The sequence below is a fragment of the Ctenopharyngodon idella genome, chromosome 16 (assembly GCF_019924925.1).
Source record: "Ctenopharyngodon idella isolate HZGC_01 chromosome 16, HZGC01, whole genome shotgun sequence".
NCBI lineage: Eukaryota > Metazoa > Chordata > Actinopteri > Cypriniformes > Xenocyprididae > Ctenopharyngodon > Ctenopharyngodon idella.
Genome location: NC_067235.1, coordinates 14675969 through 14700505, shown reverse-complemented (window position 1 = coordinate 14700505; position 24537 = coordinate 14675969). Strand labels below are relative to the sequence as shown.

Sequence of the window (24537 nt, the reverse complement as noted above, 5' to 3'; positions counted from 1 at the left end):
AACCAAAAAATATTCAACTTTTAGATGTTTACTAAGATCTTTGTATTATCTACTGAATCCCACAATAATATTTAAAATATCAGTAAGCTTAATATATATAAAATCATCATTTATTGGGTACTTTCAATTGGGAGGTGGCTGTCCCGAACTCTAACCCCTAAATTTCAACTTGATGAAATGATAAAATGATATTGATTTCAATATCAATTTCAATTTCAACTTGATGTGAAAATGATATTTAAATAACTTTTGCAATTTTTTCCATTGTTGTTTTTAAAAATATATTTTGATTTTTTTTTTTAAAGTGAAGATAAAAAAAAAAATATTTATTTTTTATATTTTATTTTTTTAAATCATGAAACCTAGTTTAAAAAAAAAAAAAAGTAAATTGACCCTTCGCCAGGACTTTGATTGACAGGCGATCTAACCAATCATAACGCCAAATCCGCCATTTTGTCCAACAAAGCAGGCAGGGGAGTTGGCAGATTAACGTAGGTGGACTTGAACTTGAAAAATGGTGTGTACTGACGTCTTTCCGCGGTTGAAACAACATTCCTTCTTTTGTTTATGTTTATTTGATGCTATAAATGAACTAGTAGGAAGAGATGATCGGTTCACGAGCCGCTTGATCTGAGGCGCTACACAGCGATCTGTCACGACACATTAAAGAGCCACAAAACGGTATTTATTGTTTAAATTTCTTTAAAAATTACAAAATTTGATATTTGAGACTTTGTTTCATATTAAAATTAACCTGCTCTGTTTTGTCTGCGTTGTCAGTGTCCTCTTTGTTCCGCGATGTATTTTTCACTGCGTGAGAACATGATGTGTGGCGAGAGAGCGGCATGGCTTGTCGGACAAGCAACAATAACTAAAGGGGGTACCATAATTTTGAGTTAAATGTGTTCAAAAGTCTGAAAATCTGTGTGTAACTTTAAGGAACTTCGCTACCAAACACCTTTTTTTTTCTGCAATTAAGCAAACTTTTTTGGGTGTTATTCCATACTAATTAGTTTTTATGTGTGTACAACTGTTCAGAACTGTGCTAGCTAATCATGTGCTGATTAGCATCTTTGAGCTAGGCTCAGAAGTATCTAAAAGTATACTAAAAGTATCTAAAAAAAAAAAAGGAACACATAATCATTTATTTGGGGGAAATAAACAAAACTTTAGTACAGTTATGCAAATCATTAGTATTTTAATATGTTTTAGTGGTGTTTTAGTATGAGTTAAAATTCTGTAATGTGATGTGGTGGCTACCAACACATGACTGTCACTACCGAAAATGTGCAGTCACGACCGAAACATGTGATGTTTTGTCAAAAATAAAGTATATTGAATTATCAAATAAGATGTTATTATAGTGTTTAGTTCAATGTACATTCAAACTAATGAATCCTTAGCAAATCTCATAATTTACACATGAAATATTGTTAAAATTTTAATTCTTATTGATTTACCTGTGAAAACTTATTTTTTTAAAAATAGCAAAAAAATATTTACAAGGTAAATGTAAGTAAAATCTTAATAGGTCAATGTAACCCTTCTTATTAAATTATTTATTATTGTGTTTCGGTAGTGACTTTGGGAGGAAAAATATTCCAAAAATTTCTAAAAATACAATATGAGAATTAACTGCACAATTACCAGAAATGTGTACCTTGGATATTATACAATTTGTATACATACAAAATTTGTAGGAAAAGACATTTTTTTCAAGATGTTTCCAACTCTGACTTTGAACCAATTCTGTAGAATTGGCCATTTTCATAAGTCTTAATGTAAAAAAAAAAAAAAGAAAGAAAAAAAAAAAAAGAAAAGAAAAATCATTTTGTCTGAAAAAGATGTATTTCTTAGAAGCATTTCGATTTGATTCATTTTATTCAAAATCCTGTGACAGGTTACAGAAGGCTGTTTAAATATCTGCATCAGTCTTATTTTTAAATCGTGTATTAAATATATAAGTGTTCTGTGACATAACACACCATTTTAAATATATACATTTTCACCATAAATAAATAGTTCTCATTGGTGCATGATTGTTCTTAGTTAGTTAAACACACTGAGCATTCATCTTTAAATTGTAAGAAGGAACTAAACATTTATGAAATGCATGGTAAATCTACTGTGAAATGTGCTCAATAAAAACACTAAACCAATCTGAATATATATGAACACAGTAATATGTAAACAACTCTACAAATCAAGTTAAGTGATATTGTTCAGCAGCTGGACGTTTCCACAGCATGCAGAATATGTGCTGCCATGAGCCTAAAGCAAAGTTAATTAAGCATGGGAACCACCGGAAAAGAAAAGGGCTTGACACACTTTAATTAGTGTGTGTAAATATTCAGATTCTTAATCAAATCTGAAATTTAACCAACAGAATTTTAGATTGGCCCAAGGTGTCCAGTCCGTGCATGATGCTTGGTTATTTACATGGCAAATTACGTAAACATAAATTAATCAGGAGGGGGTTAAACCTTTTTTCAAGCTACATAACTTATCAAACAGAGAACTGATTTTTTTTTTTTTTTTTAAACTAATAAGTTAGACCAAAGTTCAAAGTTGAAAACTTCAACTCAAAGTTGAAAACTTCCCTTAAATAAATTAAATTATATCATATCAGAAAGAACATATGTCCTATGAACTTCTAATAAAAACTTTCTGCAACAATTTGTAACAGCTGTCTGACAACCTACCAAGAGAGGAAGTAAAAATTTTGTCCAGATGAAAAGCATAATTTCAGGCTAACAAAATGAAACAGGCCCCTGAAGAAGGAAAAGACCATAAATTGACCATAAATTCTCCCTTCTGGAAAAATTGCCAAGCGAGAGAAACCGAAATGAACACAAAGCAAAATGTTTTATAATGCATAATATCTGAAAATGTTATGAAATATAAAATTTGAGTAATGAGAAGCATTTTTTTTTTTACATTTTGGGGGAAATTTGTAGAATTCTGTAGAACAGATGTAGATATAAAATGGATTTTACAGAAACCATGATCAAATGTTTTAAAGGAGTACTACACTCTGTTACCAGGAGCATGCTGCACTTTTCCATAGTAAATTTGTACACTGTTTCATCAATGGGGTCCACTCATGAAGCACAAATTTTTTATCCACCTACACATGAGCGTGTCTGTGAACGACCTCTGCCATGTGCATGGAATTGACTGCAGTCATTAGTCTACTTGGTAGCAACTCTCGTAGCCCAACCTGTTGCTTTAAGAACTAGTCAAAGTAGATGACAGAAAATGCCAATAAAAACAACAAAAGACAAAGGTGTACGTGACAACAGTAGCCAGGTCAGAAGATCCCAGCATGAGAACTCGAGTCTGAAAGAGGATAACGAAAACACAACACCATACTGTCCTCTGCAGGTCAGGTGGAGTATAACAAATCAGTCGCAATGCGCTTGTATTGAACATATTTGAAAGACAAGACAAGAAAAACGAAGCACCAAATCATGATCAAATTAGCCATACATAATAAATGAACGTGAAAGGACTGGAAGATGTTTAGAACTTTGAGAATGACGTATGTTCCAATTCTATGGAAATCTGCTGAGTTTTGTGGCCACAAAATCTGCGGGCCTCGTCATGATTTAGAGATGTACTGATGCACTGATGAGGCAATTCCTAGTCACTGTATCATTACTTCAATATATCATAATATAAAATTATAAATATTGATAATAAGTCTCTATAGTCTTTTACAATAACTACATCACACCCTTGAAAGCTGTACATGTGAACAACTGAAATGAGAACAATAAATAAGTAGCAAAAAATGGTAATTCAAAGTTATTCAAGATGAAGAATCAAAACAAATGTTGTTGTTTTTTTATGAAGAGGTCTATCTTAATAACTAAAGCTTATTAGAATGAATTTGAAGTGAATATTGCAGGGTTCAGTCATCACCAGTAAAGGTCTCAAGAGTTAATGGAATGAAATATAGACAATTATATGAGACTAGTGAGAAGTAAAGAATTTTTATATCAATACAGAATAAATAAACGTATTTACAACTAAGCTTATCTTGAAACTTAAAAAAAAAAGAAGAAAGAAAATCTATTTGTTCATGCCCTCATGAAGTTCATTCTCCCCCTGTGTCACTGTCGGACTCCATTTCAGGAACTGTTGAACTGTACCACTCTGCATTCTCTTCGGACTCTCCTTGTATACCAGCGAGGGAAATCCCTCCACTTTCTGGCTTGACCTTCATGTCCATCGCCTCCAAATGCTGGCCTTGGTGCTTGCGCTTTGTGTGACGTCGCAGTGTGTTGCGCTCTGCAAAACGCATGTGGCATATTAAGCACTGAAAAGGTTTCTCACCGGTGTGTACTCTCTGATGTCTCAATAGCTCCCCTGATTCACGGAAACGCCTCGGGCAAAGCTGGCACACAAAGTTTCTTTGACCTGTATGAATGTGTTTGTGTCGCTCAAGATGGCTTGATCTTTTGAACGCCTTGCCACAAAGATGACATACGTGGGGTTTGCTTTGGGAGTGTGTGATGGAATGGCGCTCAAGGTCAGAAAGATAGTAGAAGACCCGCGGACAGTACTGACAGTAAAGAATGCGACGTGGGCCTAATGATTGCGGGTCTTGGTTCTTTGGGTGATTGATGGGAATTACAGGTGATATGGGACGAAGGGGTGATGTGGAAGAGATGGTATCTAATGAGTCTGTTTGGTCTACCGAGGTAGACTCAGTCTCACCGTCACAGTTTACCTCTGTCTCATGGTTTTTACTGTCATGTACTGTGGCAGAGGAATCTGACTTAGTTGCTTCAGAACCCGAGGAAGGAGTAGTGACCGAATGCATCTCAGGCTGGTTTTCTTGTTTCTTCTCCACAGACACAGCCAATCTGAGAAGAGCCTCCCGAAAGGAAGTGGGCACTGGTGTGTCAGAGAAGGCATCAGTGCTGAATTGCTTGGTTGGACTTGTAGAGGTCACTGTGGAAGTGCTAGAGGAAGCAGTTGATGAGGTAGGGCTAGCAGGAAGATTAGAGGGGTTATTCAATCCTGAGATGTCTGTAGTGGTGGCGGAGGAAACCGTGCTGAGGCTGAGAAGTGACGGACGTGAACTTAATGTAGATCCCAAATCAAGTGGACAAGTAGCTAAGGGAAGTGCAGCAGTGGAAGAGGAGGAAATTTGAGATAATTGCCCAGGCGAGGACGAACTCTGAGTTGAGGACACCTGAGGAGATGACAAAACTAAAAACATGGGGGAGGACTGAGTGTTCTGACTAAGAGGAATCGGTAAAGAAAGGGTAATTAGCCCTGGGTTAGCCTTAGAGGCTGATGAGGAAAGCGACTGAAGCTGAGATGGAGGAAGAAGAAGAATGGGAGTGTTTGACCCTGTAGTATTTGCCACAATCTGAATGGGAACTGATGCCAAGTCAGACACAGCAGGCATGATGGAGCTTTTAGCAAGAGCTACGGAACTGTAAGAAGATTTTGGCTCAAGGTTCGGGGCAACTTGTGAGGTTTCCACTGAGACATGACCTAGACACATATTTGTGCACAGTGAATTGGGTTGTGTCTGCAGTCTTGAGTCTGCAATTTCCTGTATATCAGCAAAGGAAGAGGTCTTATCTTCAACTTGCCTTGGGCTTAGAGCTGTTTCTTCAGAAAGCCCCTCAGCATGTTGTATATTGTCAATTTGTGGGACTTTCTGTCCATCTGGGGTGAGTGTGTAAGGAATGCCCTGGTCATCTATTAGTAGAGTATCCATCGGATCTGGAGTTATGATGGTGGGGTATGAAGGATTTGGCATGGCTTCAATCGAAGGGGAGGACAAATGTCCATCCCAATACTGTGGGAGATATGTATTACCTTCACTTACTAATGGAATCCAGCACATTTCATTATCGTCCTCCTGCTCCACTTCTACATGTTGAGGCTCATCCTCAATTTCATCAACTTCCATATGAAGTGAACCTTCATATTCAGGATCAACAACCCATTCACTCTGCCTCTCCTTACTTCGATCTTTCTTTTTTGGGAGGCTTAAATCTAATACCTCGTCCCCTTCATTTTGTCCCAAAAAATCTCCTGCACTCATTGCCATGGTCCTTCTGAAATCAAGTCTCTCCTCTCTTACATTACATAGAATTTGTGTTTTATAATCTTCAGTGCAGTCTTTACTATATTCTAATCTTTCTTTGTTTGCATTTATGTCCATCCCAAGTTTACTCTCTCTTGCATGTGCCACATCAACAACCTGTGTCTTATTATGGGTACACAACTCCTTGCTTTTGCGGTTGTTTCCGGCAGGTGATGGTGGTTTATCATTATAGAAACCTTTATTTAAAATAGATTGTCGTTGAACCTTAATCTCTAGTAAATCATTGGTTGAGATCTTAGCAATGTTTGTAGCTTTGGTTGGTACTTCGCAAACTTCGGTCCTAGCATTATCAGACTCCATCTTGGGTATCAGCTGCATGTTTGTTGGTAGACTCCTTGTATTCTCATCAAAAGTAAGAATTTTATTTTTAACAGTCTGGTTTTCAAGAGGACTCGTCTGGTTTGAATTTGATTCATATTTTGGTGAGTTCTGCTCACTGCTCACAGAGTTCTGCTTGCTGTAATCCTTTACAACTTCTGTCTGGTCTTGTGGTGGAACAAGAAACGCATCTTTGTTCTTAGATTCAGCACTCAATGAGAGCCCCTCGTCTGATAACTCGCCCTCTTGACCCACAGACATTTGGCAATCTTTGGTTGCAGAAAGGTCAATCCACTTAATATGTGGAATGGTCTCACCTATCCTGTCCAGTGCTTGTTGTTTGCGCATAGCAACCTCTGTACATTTAGCAGTAGAGAAGAAATCATATTATTCAGTACTTGTGGAGGAAGTCAGTTCATTATAACCTGAGAGAACAGTGAAATATTGCCCGACAGGGCCACAGAATCTTGCATAATCCAAGTAATGGCACCTTTTCCATTTGTTTGCCCATCTGACGTAACTGCTGATTTTCACCCATGTCACTGGCACTGCCATCAGTCAGAACCTTCTACTCCTCTAAGGCATCAATCTGAAAAAAAGAAAAAGAAAAAAAAACATGAAAAAAAAAAAAAACACGATTCTTCATTTTATAATAGAAACAACAGAAGACAGATCTCAAATGAACTGTTTAAGGTAACAATCCTTCAGAAAACAAAGTTAGTTACCTAGTCACTTAGTATACTCATATAATAAATTAAAACATTATTTAATACTATATTTAATAAATGTTTAATGATGTTTGCCACATTATTTCAGTTGCATTGTTATAGGTGTGTATTTAAATATAAAAATACAGCATCATACAGAACATAAAAAGGGATGCTGATCAAGTTTTGATTTGGCTTGGAAAGAAAATTGCTGATCTATAAGGGGTTGGTTTGCAAGCATTTATGAAGCACTTATACTTCACATGCATAACAAAATCATAACATATTCAGTTAAAAAGAACAGACAGTTGTAGTTGCAGTTAAACAGGGCAAACAGAGGAGGCGATATAGGACACCTTGATAGGAATCTGTAATTATATTTCATCTAGGGATCAGTGCTAATAATGTAATAGTAATATAAAAAAATAATAAACCAATTTTCAGCATTGCTAACATGATTAAATTTCAGGTTATTTTCATTTAATACGGATGCCTACTAAAACATACATTCAGCAGTAGGATGAGTAGGATCAGATGTTGACATCCCTGAGCAACTCATTACATAGAAAAAAAAACAAAAAACAATAAGAACACAACCTTCTTGACATGTTATTTTATAAGCTTAAAAGTCTTTTTCTATTATAATGGAATTTAACAATTACTATTTCATTCTGAATTTACTAATTCAGATACTTTCATTATCAAGTTGTGTCATTATGGTCTAATAGATCAACAAATCCAGCCTTAATATATTTTGAAAGCTTAAATCGCATTTCAGAGGAAACAGTTGGTGGATCATATTTTAGCAGTTGTTTTCATTTGTATCAACCTCTAATATGTTAACAATACACTAACAGCCTTTATTATAACACTTCTGACAGTAAATTAAAACAATAAAGCACTTTTATTGTTTTTATAAATTTTTTATAAACAGCATTATTATATTTTATTATGGCATACTATTTAGACACAATATAATTAAACCAAGAAACCCACCAGTACTTTATTTTTAATATGAATGACACAATATGATTGCAATTTGTTATTAAAGGTTTTAGATTGTGTTGCATAAATACACACTTAGGAAGTTCGCACCTTTAGGCTACCAATATCACAAACACACTAAAAACAGACAAATTCTTTGGAAATGAACAATTTGACAGGATGCCAACACTACTTAGTACTAAGGAAGATTTTTACAGTTCTGACCTATATAATCGTAACATAATTCAATACCAATATGTGTAATATTTGCAAAAGTGCTTAAATGCCATGCAGTTTGTAAGAATGCAACGCAATGAGCTTGAACGTCGCGCTGTCATGGTAGCAGGTCCAGTCCTCCTTCCCGTGGTTTTCATCACAAATTAAGTACGTTCATCTGTCAGCGCGCATGGCTCAGGGTTTGACACCAACGCCTTTGTCCGTACAGTCAGCCATGCAGCACTGTGGGAGAGTTAGAGATCAACACGGGGACATTCGACGCCATTACGCGTCGGAGGTTCGTTTAAAGAAGAAAAATATAAAGCCAAACACCGCGTTTGATGTCTGTGGGGTTCAGACAGCGAGTCGAACCCGTGCCATTATATGACCAAAAGTATCTGTCTAAGGGATATACCCTTCCATAGCGTGGGTATTTCAGATACACTTGCATTATTCACATTTTTTGGTCAAAACACTGACTGCGCTCGAACCTGCGACCAGCCATTTTATGCGTACCGAGGGTTCGAGCCGGTGACAGCGCTCACACACTGCTGCTTTGGAAACCTTATTTCAAACTTTCTAAGACAACAAACACTCTTTATATGCTACTCACAAGAACATACATTTCTTGCCAAAAGCTTACAGCCATTCGCACACATTCCTTCTTTATAACTGAAATATTGAATATGAAACTGTTCTCACCCCACGAGTCAGCTCGCGCAGGCACTGACTGGCCCGACCCTGAGATACTTCCGGAAGACCAAATATGAATGAATGACTGGGCGGAGAGGTTGAGCGCGAGCGAACGGGGAGGGGGGGGATGTCGTGGTGTTGCAGTTTTCTACGTCCGACCTGGACACGTTTAGGTCTGAAATTTTAGAACATAACTTTAGTTGTAGAGTCAGTAGGCTGTTTATAAAATGAATGAATAAAACGGAAACCTAAGGGGTGAATCTCACTTTAACTGTCTAGAATTGTACAGGTAATATTTCACCTCAAAATTAAAAGGAAATTAAATTTTGTATAAATATATTTTGTATTTCATGGCAATTAAGCACATTTAAATAGAGTACACTAAATTGTGAGTAGTAATAGTACATCATCTAGTAGGCTACATTTTTGTGCTGAATTTTAATTTATGCTAATTTGAAATAATACAAATGTATGTTTTGAGATAGACATTTCTTTGTACACTAGGCTATACAAATCATTCATACAGACTTACTAAGAAAAATAAATTCAGTACTTTTTATTTTTCAACAAACATTTTCCAGTTTCTTTATTGTAGAATCATGCCAAGAGAGATGAAAAAACTACATTCAAAGATTATTTAGTATGAAGTTCGCACAATGCAAAACTGAATCCTTATGAAAGCAACAATTCAGCATGGCTGTATATCAGCAAAGCTTTTATGCTATAATATTCCCATGTTAACTCTTTCCTTATAATCCAATAAGCAGTCCGGTCAAAGATCAGTTAATGATTTCAGAGTTCACCTTTGACCTACGTTTTCTTGGTTTTGGTATTGACAAATGCATCAGAAACACTTTTTTTCCCCAAAGAAATAAAATACTATTACAAGATAAACATCAATGCTATAACTCAAAAAGCAGTTTTACAATTTATATGACAACAAAATACAAGAGAGCAGCTTATGGCAACCGCGACCTCAAGCAAGTATGAGGGTGTCTGCATATCAGATATGACACAAACTCTGTTTAAGGTAACTTTGTCAATTCAACATACCAAATAGAAGAGAAAAGAGTTAAATGAGGTATAACTGTGAGATCCAGTCCAAAAAAAAAAATGTAGTGGAAAATTAATTTAGGCCTATGTTGATTCAGACTCCAAATAGTTGTCAGAGTGAGGAGAGAACTGTGCGTGCCAACATGCAAAATGTGTTGTCATAATTTGATGAGTTCACTGAAGGTCAGCAGGATCACATGCATCAATTTCAGAAACCAGTCGATGAGGGAACAGTTTGAACTGCAGCCAGGTAGGGTCTAAAGAGAAAAGAGCGAGATGAAGGTGATGCAGGGTTATTTTTAAGTGTAAAGTACAGTTATTTTATAATGTGTATAAATGTGGTTGTAATTGTGTACCAAGGAAGCAACTAGGTGCCTTGAGCTGTCCATCTACGCAGACCTCCGTTGCTGTGAAGCTGCACAGTTTTTCTGGATGTTTACAGAAAAATGTCACATTCTCTCCATGAGCAACCACACCATCCGTCAGATCATATGGCCAGCGCTTTATTCCTCCCACAATCACCCTGCTGCGTTGAGCTGGAACTGGACAGCGGGCTGATCGGAAGGACAAGGGAAGAGAATGATGGGATATATTTGTCATGACAAAAAGGAAAGGAGGTTTATGATTCACGGCTGGAAACAGAAACATTCCAAACCTTACATCCAAGAAAATAAAAATTTTCAATGCAAAAGTTCAACACAGCCATGATTGACTGAATGTATTGTGTTGTTGCCAGCTTCTCTTACCCCGGCAAGCAGGCTCTGCGCTCCATGTCCCATTAGGTAGACAAGTCACTTGATTTGGTCCATCCAGCAAGAAGGTTTTCTTGCAAAGGTAATAAATTGTGTCACCGACTTCATATTCAGTTCTCTGGACAGCCACCAGGTGTCCACGATCAACCTCCTTAGGAGGAGGACAAACCACACCTGATAACAGACACATTCACACACTTATATACACATACAAGTGCACTGCAGAATTACAGTTTTCACCTTAAAGGTGATAATTCTGTGCTCAGTCGGTATCACTGTGGCACAATGTTGATTATATGCCACAAGCAAATTATTTTAATGTTTAAGCTATTTGTTTACGTTAACGTGCAGAAATGTAATGCTTCAAATTGTATGTATTATAACTTTGTGTGTAATAATGTGTGTATTATTTGAGGTGTAAAGTTTTTGTGGTCACTGTGAAATAAGACTCAATATATTTTGTTGATCCTGGAACAACATTTCTATCTGAAATTTTAGTCCTATCCCTACCCCTAAACCTAGCCCTGGTTGTAAGCCTAAACTTGATATAAACTGTAAACTTGTCCCTTAAAATTTGATTGGTTGATTGAAATGTTGCTCCAGGATCAACGAAGATGTTGATCCAGGTACATGTTGCACTTGTAACGCACATTCTTTGCATTTTTTTAAAGAAAGGACCAGACGAAATTAATTTATGGTAATCAACATTATGTTAAACAACGTGCTATCGAATCGATTAAGCCTAACTTCATAATGGAATATGCCTTTAAAACAAGCAGAGCTGCAAAAATTGATATTGATCCAACAGGGGGCATCCTTGCACCAGTATATTATAGTGAAACCCACATCAGCTCCACTAGCTCTACACACTAAGAAATTCATTTACACATAGTGTCCTATCCGCCTACTCACAAACCCACACAGTCTTTATTGCTCTTCTCTCTCCCGCTGTCCCTCTCATCTCTCTATCATTACTTTGTACCATGGTGTGCATGAGTACAATATCCATTTAGCAGTTTGGATCAACATCTTCCACTCAAGCATACATTCTAATACACCTGCTATTTCCTTTTAGCAAGATCTCTGTCTCAGTCATTTCCATGTGGAGGAGTACGTGTAGACAGGCAGACACACTTACGGCGACAGATGGGGTGAGGGTATTGCCACGTCTGGTCCTCAAGACAGATATTCTCACTATTTCCAATCAGCACAGATCTGTATGGGGAAGAGGACGAGGTGTGTAGATTGCATAATTATAAAACAAGACATTCTGTTGTATATCAGTCACAGATTTCTCTTTCCAGTTTTATTTTTTTCTCTTCACTCTCACCCTGATGCACATTGGTACTGGATAGTGGATCCCACGGCAGCACTGCCCTGTACAGAGAGCAGATCATCATCATCATCAGGCAAAGTACAGGACACCTCAGGCACCAGAACCGGGTCTGCTGCAAGACCTCCACCTGGGGAGGCTGGTGGAAAAATCAAAATAGCTTATTTATCTCTTGACTTCAGTACGCATTTAAATGCTAGGCTGATTTGGCGGACAAACACATGTGCAAAGTCCTTTGAAATGTACTCTTTGTCTTTATGTTTCTAATTGTTTTGAAAACCCTTTATATCATTTTCAGGAAAGTTTCAATTTAATGACTAAAAATGTAGGCTATAAAAACCAAGTAAAAGGTAGTTAACATATTTTCCATTTTTAAATCAAAAATCATGAATTTTTGGGGAGTCCATTGACATTTTACAATCTGAACTGACCTTGTTTGTCATTAAAAGGTCAAATTATCTGGTATTGAGACTAATTGACCTTGACACGCAGTCATGAGGATGCAGGGGTGCTCTCTACGATATGTATGCTTGTTTTTCTGCATGTTAGTTACACCATAGTCTCGCGTAGCCAGACCTTCAGACTGACGGCAGAAGGTCTGGACTCTTTAGCAGCTTTAATTGGCCAAGGACCGCCCTAGAAGACGTTTGACTGACATGTAACGCAACCATTCACAGTTCACTTTGTTCCGTGTCAGGTTTAGGGGTGTGAAAATGAAAGTCGATGTACCACCAATAACAGACCGGCGTGCATCTAATAAATAATTCATTCAAAAACGTGCAAGTGTACAGCAACAATGGAGCCGCGAACGTTACATACTTTTAAAAACTTTTGTAAACATGACGGCGTTCTTCTTCAACGAGGGGGTTTGGCGTCACGGCATTTGTTTCTAGTTGCACCACGACTTTGATTGTGTGACTTCGATCAGTGAAGCAGTTTTTGTTTCCTAAGAAATAATAATTAAAAACAACCAAAAAGAACGTCTGCGCCAAATACTGAAGTAGTTAGTAGATAAAAAATTACTTTGGTGTGTACGCTCAAAAAAGCATATCAAAGTTCAACAAGGAGAGGAACTCACACACATAATAGTAGTCATAAAAAACGTTATTATGAGGCCAAATGCGAAGACAAAACTTTTCGATTTACATCGTCATCAGTGTCGTCACCTAAATAAGGTTTTCATTTTTTTGATATATAAAAATTACAGAGCCCCTAAGGGCTACACGGTGATGGAAAAAAATATGAGATGGGAGGAAAAAATATATCGGAGTGTCTATTTACACTAAGTGCAAATAGCATCCCTTGTTGGCAAACGCTATTTACACTAGGTCGGCCCACCAATGTCTGGTTGGGCCACTCAAGTTTTAAAAAAGACGCGCGGAATTCAACGTCTTCAATAGCGAGTGACGCTGCATTCACATGGGGCGTCGGCGTCAACGCTTGACAGAGGGCATGTCTGAAGCTTGATGCTGACGCGACCGTCATAGTGACAACAGCCAATCGCATTACTTTCCGGTGTTGCATGAACGCAATTGGCTAGCGACTGCTTTAGGGTATTTGCATAAGGCGATCTGATTGGCTGACGCTTGTGTTGGCGCTTGAAAAGCTGAGAAATCTTCAACTTTTGCCACAAGCAATACGAGTGAAGCAACGCGACGGAACCCAAAATTCAGTCCGGCAACACATGGCATCACCCATTCAAAGTAAATGAGAAGCGTTAACGCAGAATGCAGCGTAAGGCTCGCAGACCTGGCTTTTAACGCGATCAACGCGGGTTCGAATCTGCCTTTTGCCGAGCTCGCATTTATTTTTAATAAAAATGAAAATAATGTTCTAAAAGTAGAAATAAACTGCGAACGAGTGTTTAATAATATTAAAAGTATTTATTGGGTAGGGTTAGGGGAAGGTGTAAGGAGGGTTTTTATTCTCCTAATAAGGCAGCATCCATTTAATAATTTTAATAAATATAATAATTTACACTCTATGATATTGCATCCTGTTAATGTACAAAAATACTGAGGTGCAAATAGTATCGGTCAATATAAAGTATAGATTGTATCTAATTACTATTTACTCTTATTGCAAAGAACTGATACTTTTACATGGTGTAAATAGAATGTATCGCTTTTTTCACCTAATGTAAATAGCATATCGCTAAGAAAATACTGCTATTGTCACTGTGTAAATAGAATATATTGCTATTTTCACTTAGTGTAAATAACATCTATTGCTAAGAAAATATGCTATTTTCACTTAGTGTAAATAGCATCTAATTGTCATTTGCAGTTAGTGCAAATAGCCACTGCCAAAATATATTTCAATGCTTTTGCAACTTTTATGCAACCCTAAAATTTGCGTTTACTTAAATTTTTTTGCATTCTCTGGCAAAGGTTTTGCGTTCAAAAAAAAAACTGGTGATGGAAATAATATGATATTGCAGGAAAAACTATATTTTAAGTCTGTGAAATATAGCGAATGCAAAGTTTTTTAAGGAAATGTAATATCTTAGAGAAAGAACACAAAAGTTTTGCAAGCAAACGCAGGTTTCTTGGGGGAATGCAAATGTTTTGAAATGCAAAAGCATTAATAGAGAAATTAAAAACATACAAAATACTTATTCAAGCACTGCATATTTATGTATCTCTGAATAAACAGACAAAAATGAGTTTACATAACTGAAATGGGTCACATGCATGCTTTAGGGGTGGTAAGAAGCAAGAGTTTAGATGGCGTAAAGGTAAGAGATATTACAGTCAAAAGCCCTCTTTTATTCAGCTTTCCTTACTTTTGATACATGGTCGGGAAAGGAATCCAAATGGATGACCCTGTGGATATTAGCCTGGAGCTTTTATCTACTGCATTAGATGAGGTAACATACAAATACATGACTGGGTGAATGAACAGATGGGTATAGGGTTGACAAATGGATTCACAGGTCACCGTGTGGCTGAGCGGGTACCCAGATGATTGATGGACAGAATGTGCATCTTCATTTTGTGTTTTATGAGAAAAATCCATCTAGAACAAGCTGTTCTCACATTCCCTCTTGAGCAGTTGACTCATGCAGTTACAGTATGTATCAGATCTCTCCCTCTTTTGTGAGGATGACTGATTAATGAAGGGGGAGGAAATCATACAGTCAACATGCACACACACCAAATTTCCATTGTGCATCAATTCAGCTTTGAATGCACTTGAACTTTGTGTGTGAATCAGGCGTATCTACATGCCTGTCTCTGCTTGTTAAATATTCCATGTCACTGATCTGCAGATAATACAGTACTGCAGGACAGTTTTCACAGACCCCAAACGCCCACACCTCGGCTCTTTTGACAGCTCATTCCTAGAAATACCTCTCATGTTACTCCAGGAAATGAGTGTGTGAATGTGTGCATGTGTTACAGAGGGGGTGATACTGGGAATGCTGCAGCCTGAAGCTCTGCCGATTTACGCCTCCTCTCCGCAGAGCTGTAGTCTTTAGACTCAAACCCCATCGCCCAGAAATAAGCGCTGACCCAGGTTCACAGGCTCTAAGCTTTTGTTCCATAAGCTACTCATGCAACCAAAAATGCATTATTATGCAGAAACTGACACATATTTCTAATTTTCTTTTTTTCATATTCATAGCTGGCTGCGCTCAATATCATCACCATAATATTGCTGCTATGAAGTAATTTTCCCTGAATTGCGTAATATTGACAATAACTTGATGGTTTACAAACAAGATGAGGGCAACCTGACCAATTTGGACTGATGTCTTCATCTCATATTCCAATTTTGCCAGCTTTACAAATAGTTATGCAATATTAGCATGCAAAATGCAGGGGTTTTCAAATGTTACAGAGCCAGGGACCACCATCTAGACTCTGAGTCAATCCAAAGACCTCCCATATAGAAAAGCTAGATTTGCATGGTTATACTTTATAATGTTCACTCGTATACCAAAAAAAGCCTTCTGAAATTCTTAATTAGTTTCCTATTAGTTTCCAATTTGTATCTGTCATTGGACCACCTGCAATACTTTCTGCAGATCTATGCTTGAAAATATGGCCATATTAGAAACTTTTAAAGTTTTATGGTTCTTTAGAAAACAATTTATGTTTTAGTGCTTCAAAGAACCCAAGAGGGCTTCACTTTTTTCTATAGCAAGTTCATAACCCTTTATAATGGAAAATGACTTTTGATAAGAGGAGGGTTCTTTGCTAAACCTGCACTCTAAAAAAATGCTGGGTTAAAAACAACCCAAGTTGGGTTGAAAATGGACAAACTCAGCATTTGGGTTGTTTTAACCCAGTGGTTGGGTTAAATGTTTGCCCAACCTGCTGGGTAGTTTTATTTAACTCAAATATTATTTACAAATTACTGTATTGCTTGCTTAAAACAAACCCAAAGTATGTTGGAATTTAACATTTATTAATACGTTTAATAAAAGAACATTTATTAATATGTTTAATGAATAATAATTAAACAATAAACACTTATTAATAAATGTTCACCTTTTGGTTATTATTGTTGCCTCTAGTAATTATGTATCTGATTTTTAATTTCCAAACTATTTTGGGTTCGTTTTAAGCCATATAGTAATTTTTAAACAATAGTTGAGTTAAATAAAACTGCCAAGCATGTTGGGCAAACATTTAACCCAACCACTTGGTTAAAACAACCCAGTCGCTGAGTTTGTCCATTTTCAACCCAACTTGGGTTGTTTTTAACCCAGCATTTACTTTGGTAGCCTATGTAAGGTCAGTGTAAGGTGCTACAAAGATGATAGATAGATAGATAGATAGATAGATAGATAGATAGATAGATAGATAGATAAGCAATAAGGTACGAGAGGCTGTGCTGTATCGTGAATAAGTCACGGCTGAAGGGCGTTGTTAGGCACGACGCGAAGCGGGGAGTGCCTGCAACCCCTTCAGCCGTGACTTATTCACGATACAGCACTAGCCTCGAGTACCTTATTGCTTTTATAAAACGGTTACCACACAATACAAATATTAAAGCCAAAAATATGTATCAATGCAACTTTCATGAAGTAAACTTTCACCAAAAGCCTTCCTTCCGCCTGAAAAAATAGTCCCTGACCGTGAACAGCAACAGAAGTTACATTATTACGCCATTAGATGGCGGCAAAGACTGTCTTTATGAGTGTGTCAGTCAGTAGCGAAGACTTTTACATTGAAAAGACTGAATTGTTGTGAACACAGAACAAGACGCAACTGACAAATGCTTAGACTAGCGCTATCTGTCACGGGAAAACCCCTTAACTGATAAAAGGACAAGATAATACATCGGACATTTAAACAGATTTTTTATTATGAACATAGGACTGACCTGAAGGAAAATGCTAAATCTGAATGCAGGTAATAAAATCGCTCAATCGATCTCTTTCTCACTATACTCTTCTACATAATACAGTAAGCTTCAATGAACAATATCAGTTGAGAACAAACAGTTTTCGTTGCTAAGAGTGATTGCTAAGGGTGTTGTGTGGGCGAAGCGGTCATAGCCGTGTTTTATCGTGAATAAAACACAGCTATTGACCAATCAGAATCAAGGACAGGAACTAACCGTTTTATAAAGATAGATAGATAGATAGATAGATAGATAGATAGATAATCTAAACAGTAAAAAACTGAGGGGGAAAAAAACAATACATAATATTTTCAATATGTTTCCACCTTCCTACCTGTACAAACAGGCTCATCTCCACTCCACTGCCGGTCACCCTGGCAGCGGCGTATTGTAGCGTCTAGCCCGTTATGCATGGTGTACCCAGGCTTACAACGAACCTCAAGCAGAGCGGAGAAAGAGGGCAAAGGGGAAAGGAGAACTACATCAGAATTTTTTGCAGGTGGGAGAGGCCACGGACATGTGCGACCTGTTAATAAAGAAAAATCACATGAAAACTGTGAACATTTCCTTATAATATATTATAGATTTAGTCATTGTTTTAGGTTTATTTGCTTGTAAGGTTAATAAATGCATTATAGTGTTTCTAGCTCTGACCTGGGGCCACACAGCTGAGTCCACACTGCCCGTCGCAGAGACACTGACGTTTGTTGCCACAGTCTTTATCTTGCTGACACTTTTTTGGGCATGTTTGTCTTCTCTCATTACCCAGTATTCTCTCTGGGCACTGTTCTGTTGCATCCACTTTAAGATAAGCATGCAGAGAAACATTAAAAATGTATAGAGAAAAGACAATATGCAGATCATAATTTGTTTCAATGTTAGGTGGGCTGACACAGATACACTACCGGTCAAAAGATCAGAATAGGTAAAATTTTTTATGTTTTTGAAAGAAGTCTATAGTCTACCAAAGTCTACCAAAGTTGCGGTAAAACTGTAATATTGTGAAATATTTGTACAGTTTAAAATAATGTTTCCTATTTTAAAAGTGTAATTTATTGCTGTGATGGCAAAGCTGAATTTTCAGCAGCATTACTCCAGCCTTCAGTGTCACATGATCCTTCTTTTAAGTAATACTTTACAATATTACTGTTTTTACTGTATTTTTGATCAAATTAACGCAACCTTGGTGAGCATAAGAGGCATCTTTCAAAAAAATTGTATACTTATTCCAATGTTTTTATAGGTGGTGTACATTCAGGCAACAACACACACTTTAAATACAATGTTTGCCTGCCTAACTACTTAATCCATGCCATAAAATAGCAGGCTGTAAAATGTCTGGCAGTCTGCCCAAGACACTGTTCTCTGAGCTGAACCAGGTGTTTAACACAATACATCCACATAAACCAGACAGTGATATGGATGTAGCCCACCCATAAACAGGATGTAACATTTAAATGTTACAAGCGCATAATAAAACAAAATGTTAGTATAGAATGAAAGAGCTCAACACAATTACGCATTTCTGATTATGCAATGATTTTGAGTTGAAACAGGAGATGATATACTGCATGTGTGTGTGTGTGGTCCTGGTAAACCCTACGTTGTGGGAACCAAATTTTCCCACAAAGATAGAAATAACAGTAATTTTTGACCTTGTGGAGACATTTATTTATTTATTTATTTATTTGGTCCCCATGAGGAAAACAGCTTATAAATCATACAAAATTATGTCATTTTGAAAATGTAAAAATGCAGAATGTTTTCTTTGAGGGTTGTGTTTAGGGTTAGGAGAATATACAGTTTGTACAGTATAAAAATCATTACAGTCCCCAACATGGAAAACATGGAAACCCAACGTGTGTGTGTGTGTGTGTGTGTGTGTGTGTGTGTGTGTGTGTGTGTGTGTGTATGTGTGTGTGTGTGTGTGTGTTCTGAATTTCATGGAAAAGTAGCTCTAAGAAACAGATTCTCAAGGCAATATGTGAAAGGGAGGGGATGATAGTAGAAAATGACAGAATCACAACCCGGACAGATTTTAAAGGGACAGTTCACCCAAAAATTAAAATTCTGTTATGATTTACTCACCCTCATGTCATTCCAAAACTTTATATTTCTATCTTCTATGTGTAACACAAAAGAATTTTTGAAATTCAAAGTTGTTTTGGACCCCATTGACTATTGTATGGACAAAAACATTTTTCAAAATATATTCTGTGTTGCAGAGAAGAAAGAAAATCATGCAGGTTTGGCGCAACATAAAGTTAAGTAATGACAGAATTTTTATTTTTGGCTGAATAGAAATTGCAGTGATAGAGACCAAAATGTATTTTCAAATAAATAAAAAAAGATGACACTTTCTTTAAATACAAAATATAAATCATAAATACTGAGCCTCCAGTTCTCTATTAATCCTACAAGGCAAACATCTATCAAATGAGCTGTCATTCATTCAATATTCATTAACAAATCATTTAAAAAAAAACAGTTTTACATGGAAAGCCATCCATAATCCTTTCATTTTCTTTCAGACACCCACGCACACAAACATGCTCACCTGATGCTGCAGACAGGCTGCTGAGGGCCCACACACACAGAAGAGACACAAGCAGAGATCGCTCCATCTTTCCCTGACACTTACTGCAGAGGTTATGAAAGAGGTAGCGAGACAGGAGAGGGGATATAAAGATGGGGGAGAGTCTGGAGGAGGGGGTATTGTGATGGTGTGATGGCGAGGGAGGAGTGAGCTGCTGTACATGCAAGAACACACACATCTGGATCGTATTGAGTGTTTTGAATACTGGGTAGAATTCCGCAGAAAAAAGACCTTTCACCCAATTCCATTGATGCCAAATGAGCTCAAACACTCACCCCCACATCAAATGACAGGCCTCATAGATACACTCTTCTCCACATACACATGCACAGTGCCAAGTCGAATACTGTAACAAAGTGTCTGTTAGACAGTAAGAGTGAGCCGCCTGGTACAGACACATCTCAACAGACCACAATTAAAATCAGCATCCTAAGACAGAAAGAAACCAACTTCCTTTAACAAGAGTAAATACACACTTTGACAGATAAACGTGACACCGCTCCCAAACAGAGCGACCAGCTAAATCAACGAACAATCACATTCAGGTTACGTCCAGTGATTTATCTCTACATCTCACCCTTTTGATGAATGTCACACTCAGTGAATGAAACAAACCTCTTTATTTAGATTTAATCATTTAGCAGGTGCTTTTATCCAAATCGACTTACAAATGAGAACAATAGAAGCAATCAAACCAACAATAAGGCAATAATATGTGAGTGCTGTGAGTGCTGTCCCAGTTAGTCTAGCACATAGTCTAGCAAGGCGTTTTTTTAAAAATATATATATTTTAATTTTTATATATATAATTTATATACAGGCCAAATTGTGATGGCTAGACGACTGGGTCAGAGCATCTCCAAAACTGTAGCTCTTGTGGGGTGTTCCCGGTCTGCAGTGGTCAGTATCTATCAAAAGTGGTCCAAGGAAGGAACAGTGGTGAACCGGTGACAGGGTCATGGGCGGCCAAGGCTCATTGATGCACGTGGGGAGCAAAGGCTGGCCCGTGTGGTCCGATCCAACAGACGAGCTCCTGTAGCTCAAATTGCTCAAGAAGTTAATGCTGGTTCTGATAGAAAGGTGTCAGAATACACAGTGCATCGCAGTTTATTGCGTATGGGGCTGCATAGCTGCAGACCAGTCAGGGTGCCCATGCTGGCCCCTGTCCACCGCCGAAAGCACCAACAGTGGGCACGTGAGCATCAGAACTGGACCACGGAGCAATGAAAGAAGGTGGCCTGGTCTGATGAATCACGTTTTCTTTAGATCACGTGGTTGGCTGGATACATGTGTGTCGCTTACCTGGGGAACGCATGGCACCAGGATGCACTATGGGAAGAAGGCAAGCCGGCAGAGATAGTGTGATGCTTTGGGCAATGTTCTGCTGGGAAACCTTGGGTCCCGCCATCCATGTGGATGTTACTTTGACACGTACCACCTACCTAAGCATTGTTGCAGACCATGTACACCCTTTCATGGAAACGGTATTCCCCCGGTGACTGGGGCCTCTTTCAGCAGGATAATGCGCCCTGCCACAAAGCAAAAATGGTTCAGGCACAGCAACAAGTTTGAGGTGTTGACTTGGCCTCCAAATTCCCCCAGATCTCAATCCAATCGAGCATCTGTGGGATGTGCTGAACAAACAAGTCCGATCCATGGAGGCTCCACCTCACAACTTACAGGACTTAAAGGATCTGCTGAAAACATCTTGGTGCCAGATACCACAGCACACCTTCAGGGGTCTAGTGGAGTCCATACCTCGACGGGTCAGGGCCGTTTTGGCAGCAAAAGGGGGACCAACACAAGATTAGGAAGGTGGACATAATCCACCTGATCAGTGTATATATAATAGTGTTAGTATTAATGACAAAAAAAAGATGTCTTCAGCCATTTCTTAAAAAATGGCTAAAGACTTAGCAGCTCGGGTTGAGTTAGGCAGGTCAAGGTAAAGGTCTGTGAAAGTGATTTTGTGCCTCTTTGGGATGGCACCACAAGGCGCCGTTCGCTTGCAGAATGCACACTTCTGGAGGACACATAGGTCTTAAGTAATGAGTTTAAGCATAGGGGTGCAGAGCCAGTGGTTGTTGTGTAGACAAACATCAGTGCCTTGAATATGATGCAAGCAGCAATTGGCAACCAGTGCAAGTTTATGAGGAGAGGTGTGATGTGGGCTCTTTTCAGCTCGTTAAAGACCACCCTTGCTGCATCATTCTGGATCATTTGCAGAGGTTTGACAGTGCATGCTGGAAGGCCTGCCAAGAAAGCATTACAATAGTCCAGTCTGGATAGAACAAGAGCTTGGACAAAGAGTTGTGTAGCATGCTCCGACAGGAAGGCCCTGATCTTTCTAATGTTGTATAAGACAAATCTGCAGGACCGAGCAGTTCTAGAAATGTGGTCTGTGAAGTTCAACTGATCATCAAACACGACTCCAAGGTTCCTGGCAGTCCTGTATGGAGTTATGGTTGATTAACCTAGCTGAATGGAGAAGTTGTGCTGTAGGGTTGGGTTGGCTGAGACCACAAGTAGTTCTGTCTTTGCAAGGTTGAGTTGAAGGTGTTGTTCTTTCATCCGGCAAGAAATGCCTGTCAGGCAGGCTAAGATTGGATCAGCTACCATTGGATCATCTGGCTGGAATGTAAGGTAGAGTTATGTGTCGTCAGCATAGCAGTTATAGAAAAAACATGTTTCTGAATGACAGATCCTAGTGATGACATGTAGATGGAGAAGAGAAGTGGTCCAAGCACTGAGCCCTGAGGCACCCCCGTAGCTAGATCTTGCGACTTAAACACCTCACCCCTCCATGACACCCCGAAAGACCTACATGACAGGTAAGACTTGAATCATTGGAGTGCAGTTCCAGAGATGCCCTTCGTCATGAGGGTTGACAGGAGGATCTGGTGGTTAACTGTGTCAAAAGCAGTAGACAAATACTGAGGATTTGGAAGCTGCTTTTGCCAGTGTCAGAGTTTCAACAACCGAGAGCAGGGCAGTCTCAGTTGAGTGGCCATTGTTTTATTTATGAAGAATGTGGCAAAGTCGTCAGCAGTTAGGGTTGATGAAGGAGGGGGAAAGGGTTTTGAAAAGCATGTGGGAGTCAGAAGATTTGTTAATTTTGATGTGGTAGTATGTCATTTTAACAGTAGAGACATTTGCAGAGAAGGAAGAGAGGAGTACAAAGCAATTAGTACAAAACAATTAGTCCAAAGCAAGGTCAGTGGAATCTTTCGATTTGCGCCACTTCCTCTCTGCAGCCCTGAGTTTAGAACGATGCTTGCGGAGAATAACAGATAGCCAGGGGGCAGAGGGGGTGGTGGGGCTGGCCTGGATGAAAAGGGGCAAAAGTTGTCTAAATTATGTTTTATTAACAAAGTTTGGGAGGAGCAGGTTCAGATAATTAACCTAATTAACACAAGTGGAGAGCATTCAGTTAATCAACTCAACCAATGACAAGAGGTATATATACAGCAGAATTACCTCTGTTCGTTTGACGGTTTATCAGCATCCCACCACCACCCCATCTTCTCACTTCAAGTTCTATCTATTCTTACCACAACCAGGGGAGTACTCTGGGTTCAGGCCAAAATTCCAAGCTTGGAGCCCTCCCCCCGGACAGCACGCCAAATACGCATAACTTTACTCTACTTCTGTAAATGTGAACTCTTGAAACAAGATATTAGTGTGGAGAAAAGAGCATCAGTGATGAGAATTGATATTTTATTAGGAAGCGTGGATGAGACCAAAGAGGATACGCTTTTTTGGGGGGCTTTTTTTTTTTTTGTATAGTAAAATTCCATCATATTTTGTATAAATGTTAATGGAACAAGGGAATTGACCATTTAGTTTATGTGATTCATATTCATAAATGTAAACATATTTTAATTTTTTTTTTTACATGAATACTCCATGGGACTTTATTCCATTATTATTATTTCATTATTATTGCACGTTTAGTATAATGGTGTAACTCAGTCTGTAATATATGCCATAATATTTGTACTGAAAATATTTGTATTGCATTCCACAATGTACATTTAAAGTTTTAAATATTTTATTCTATATTTTTTCCCCCATTTATTTTCTTCACAAATCACAAATATCTTTCTACCCTATTTTTTATTAGATTTTTTCTTCACTTATATCTTATATTGTTAAATATTTAGAAATATTTGTCTGTAAAGGCATAGCCTTTTCTGAACTGCAGTTCATGACAGCATTGTGTATGAGCTTGATGGTTGAGAGGTTTTCTACAAGCTATACTGACAGACAGCTGTTTGTGGTTCTTCCCTCATCCTGAGTAAAATTCAAGAACATGCATCTTCCTGATCGCTGCTTTATTTATAAACATTTTTTTTAGTAAGGAAATGGAAGATACTACACATGGTAGCACAGAATAG

General features: G+C 38.1%; 2 protein-coding genes across 3 annotated transcripts; both read right to left on the bottom strand.

The window, feature by feature from the left end:
• Window positions 1-1862: 1862 nt before the first annotated feature.
• Window positions 1863-9182, bottom strand: LOC127497374 (zinc finger protein 236). 2 transcript variants are annotated; one of them, XM_051865799.1, is made up of 4 exons: window positions 9061-9182; window positions 7666-8601; window positions 6942-7040; window positions 1863-6807 (listed from the first exon to the last, which is right to left on the bottom strand). In XM_051865799.1, the coding sequence occupies exon 4, from the start codon at window positions 6797-6799 to the stop codon at window positions 4100-4102; it is 2700 nt and encodes an 899-aa protein (XP_051721759.1). In that variant the 5' UTR covers window positions 6800-6807; window positions 6942-7040; window positions 7666-8601; window positions 9061-9182; the 3' UTR covers window positions 1863-4099. The 2 variants fall into 2 exon arrangements, with proteins under 2 accessions (XP_051721759.1, XP_051721758.1); XM_051865798.1 differs by lacking the exon at window positions 7666-8601.
• Window positions 9183-9592: 410 nt separating this feature from the next.
• Window positions 9593-20267, bottom strand: ntd5 (ntl-dependent gene 5). Its single transcript, XM_051865800.1, has 8 exons — window positions 20102-20267; window positions 18199-18345; window positions 17879-18070; window positions 12187-12328; window positions 11995-12071; window positions 10851-11030; window positions 10461-10658; window positions 9593-10361 (listed from the first exon to the last, which is right to left on the bottom strand). The coding sequence occupies exons 1-8, from the start codon at window positions 20166-20168 to the stop codon at window positions 10279-10281; spliced, it is 1086 nt and encodes a 361-aa protein (XP_051721760.1). The 5' UTR covers window positions 20169-20267; the 3' UTR covers window positions 9593-10278.
• Between the last annotated feature and the right edge of the window lie 4270 nt (window positions 20268-24537).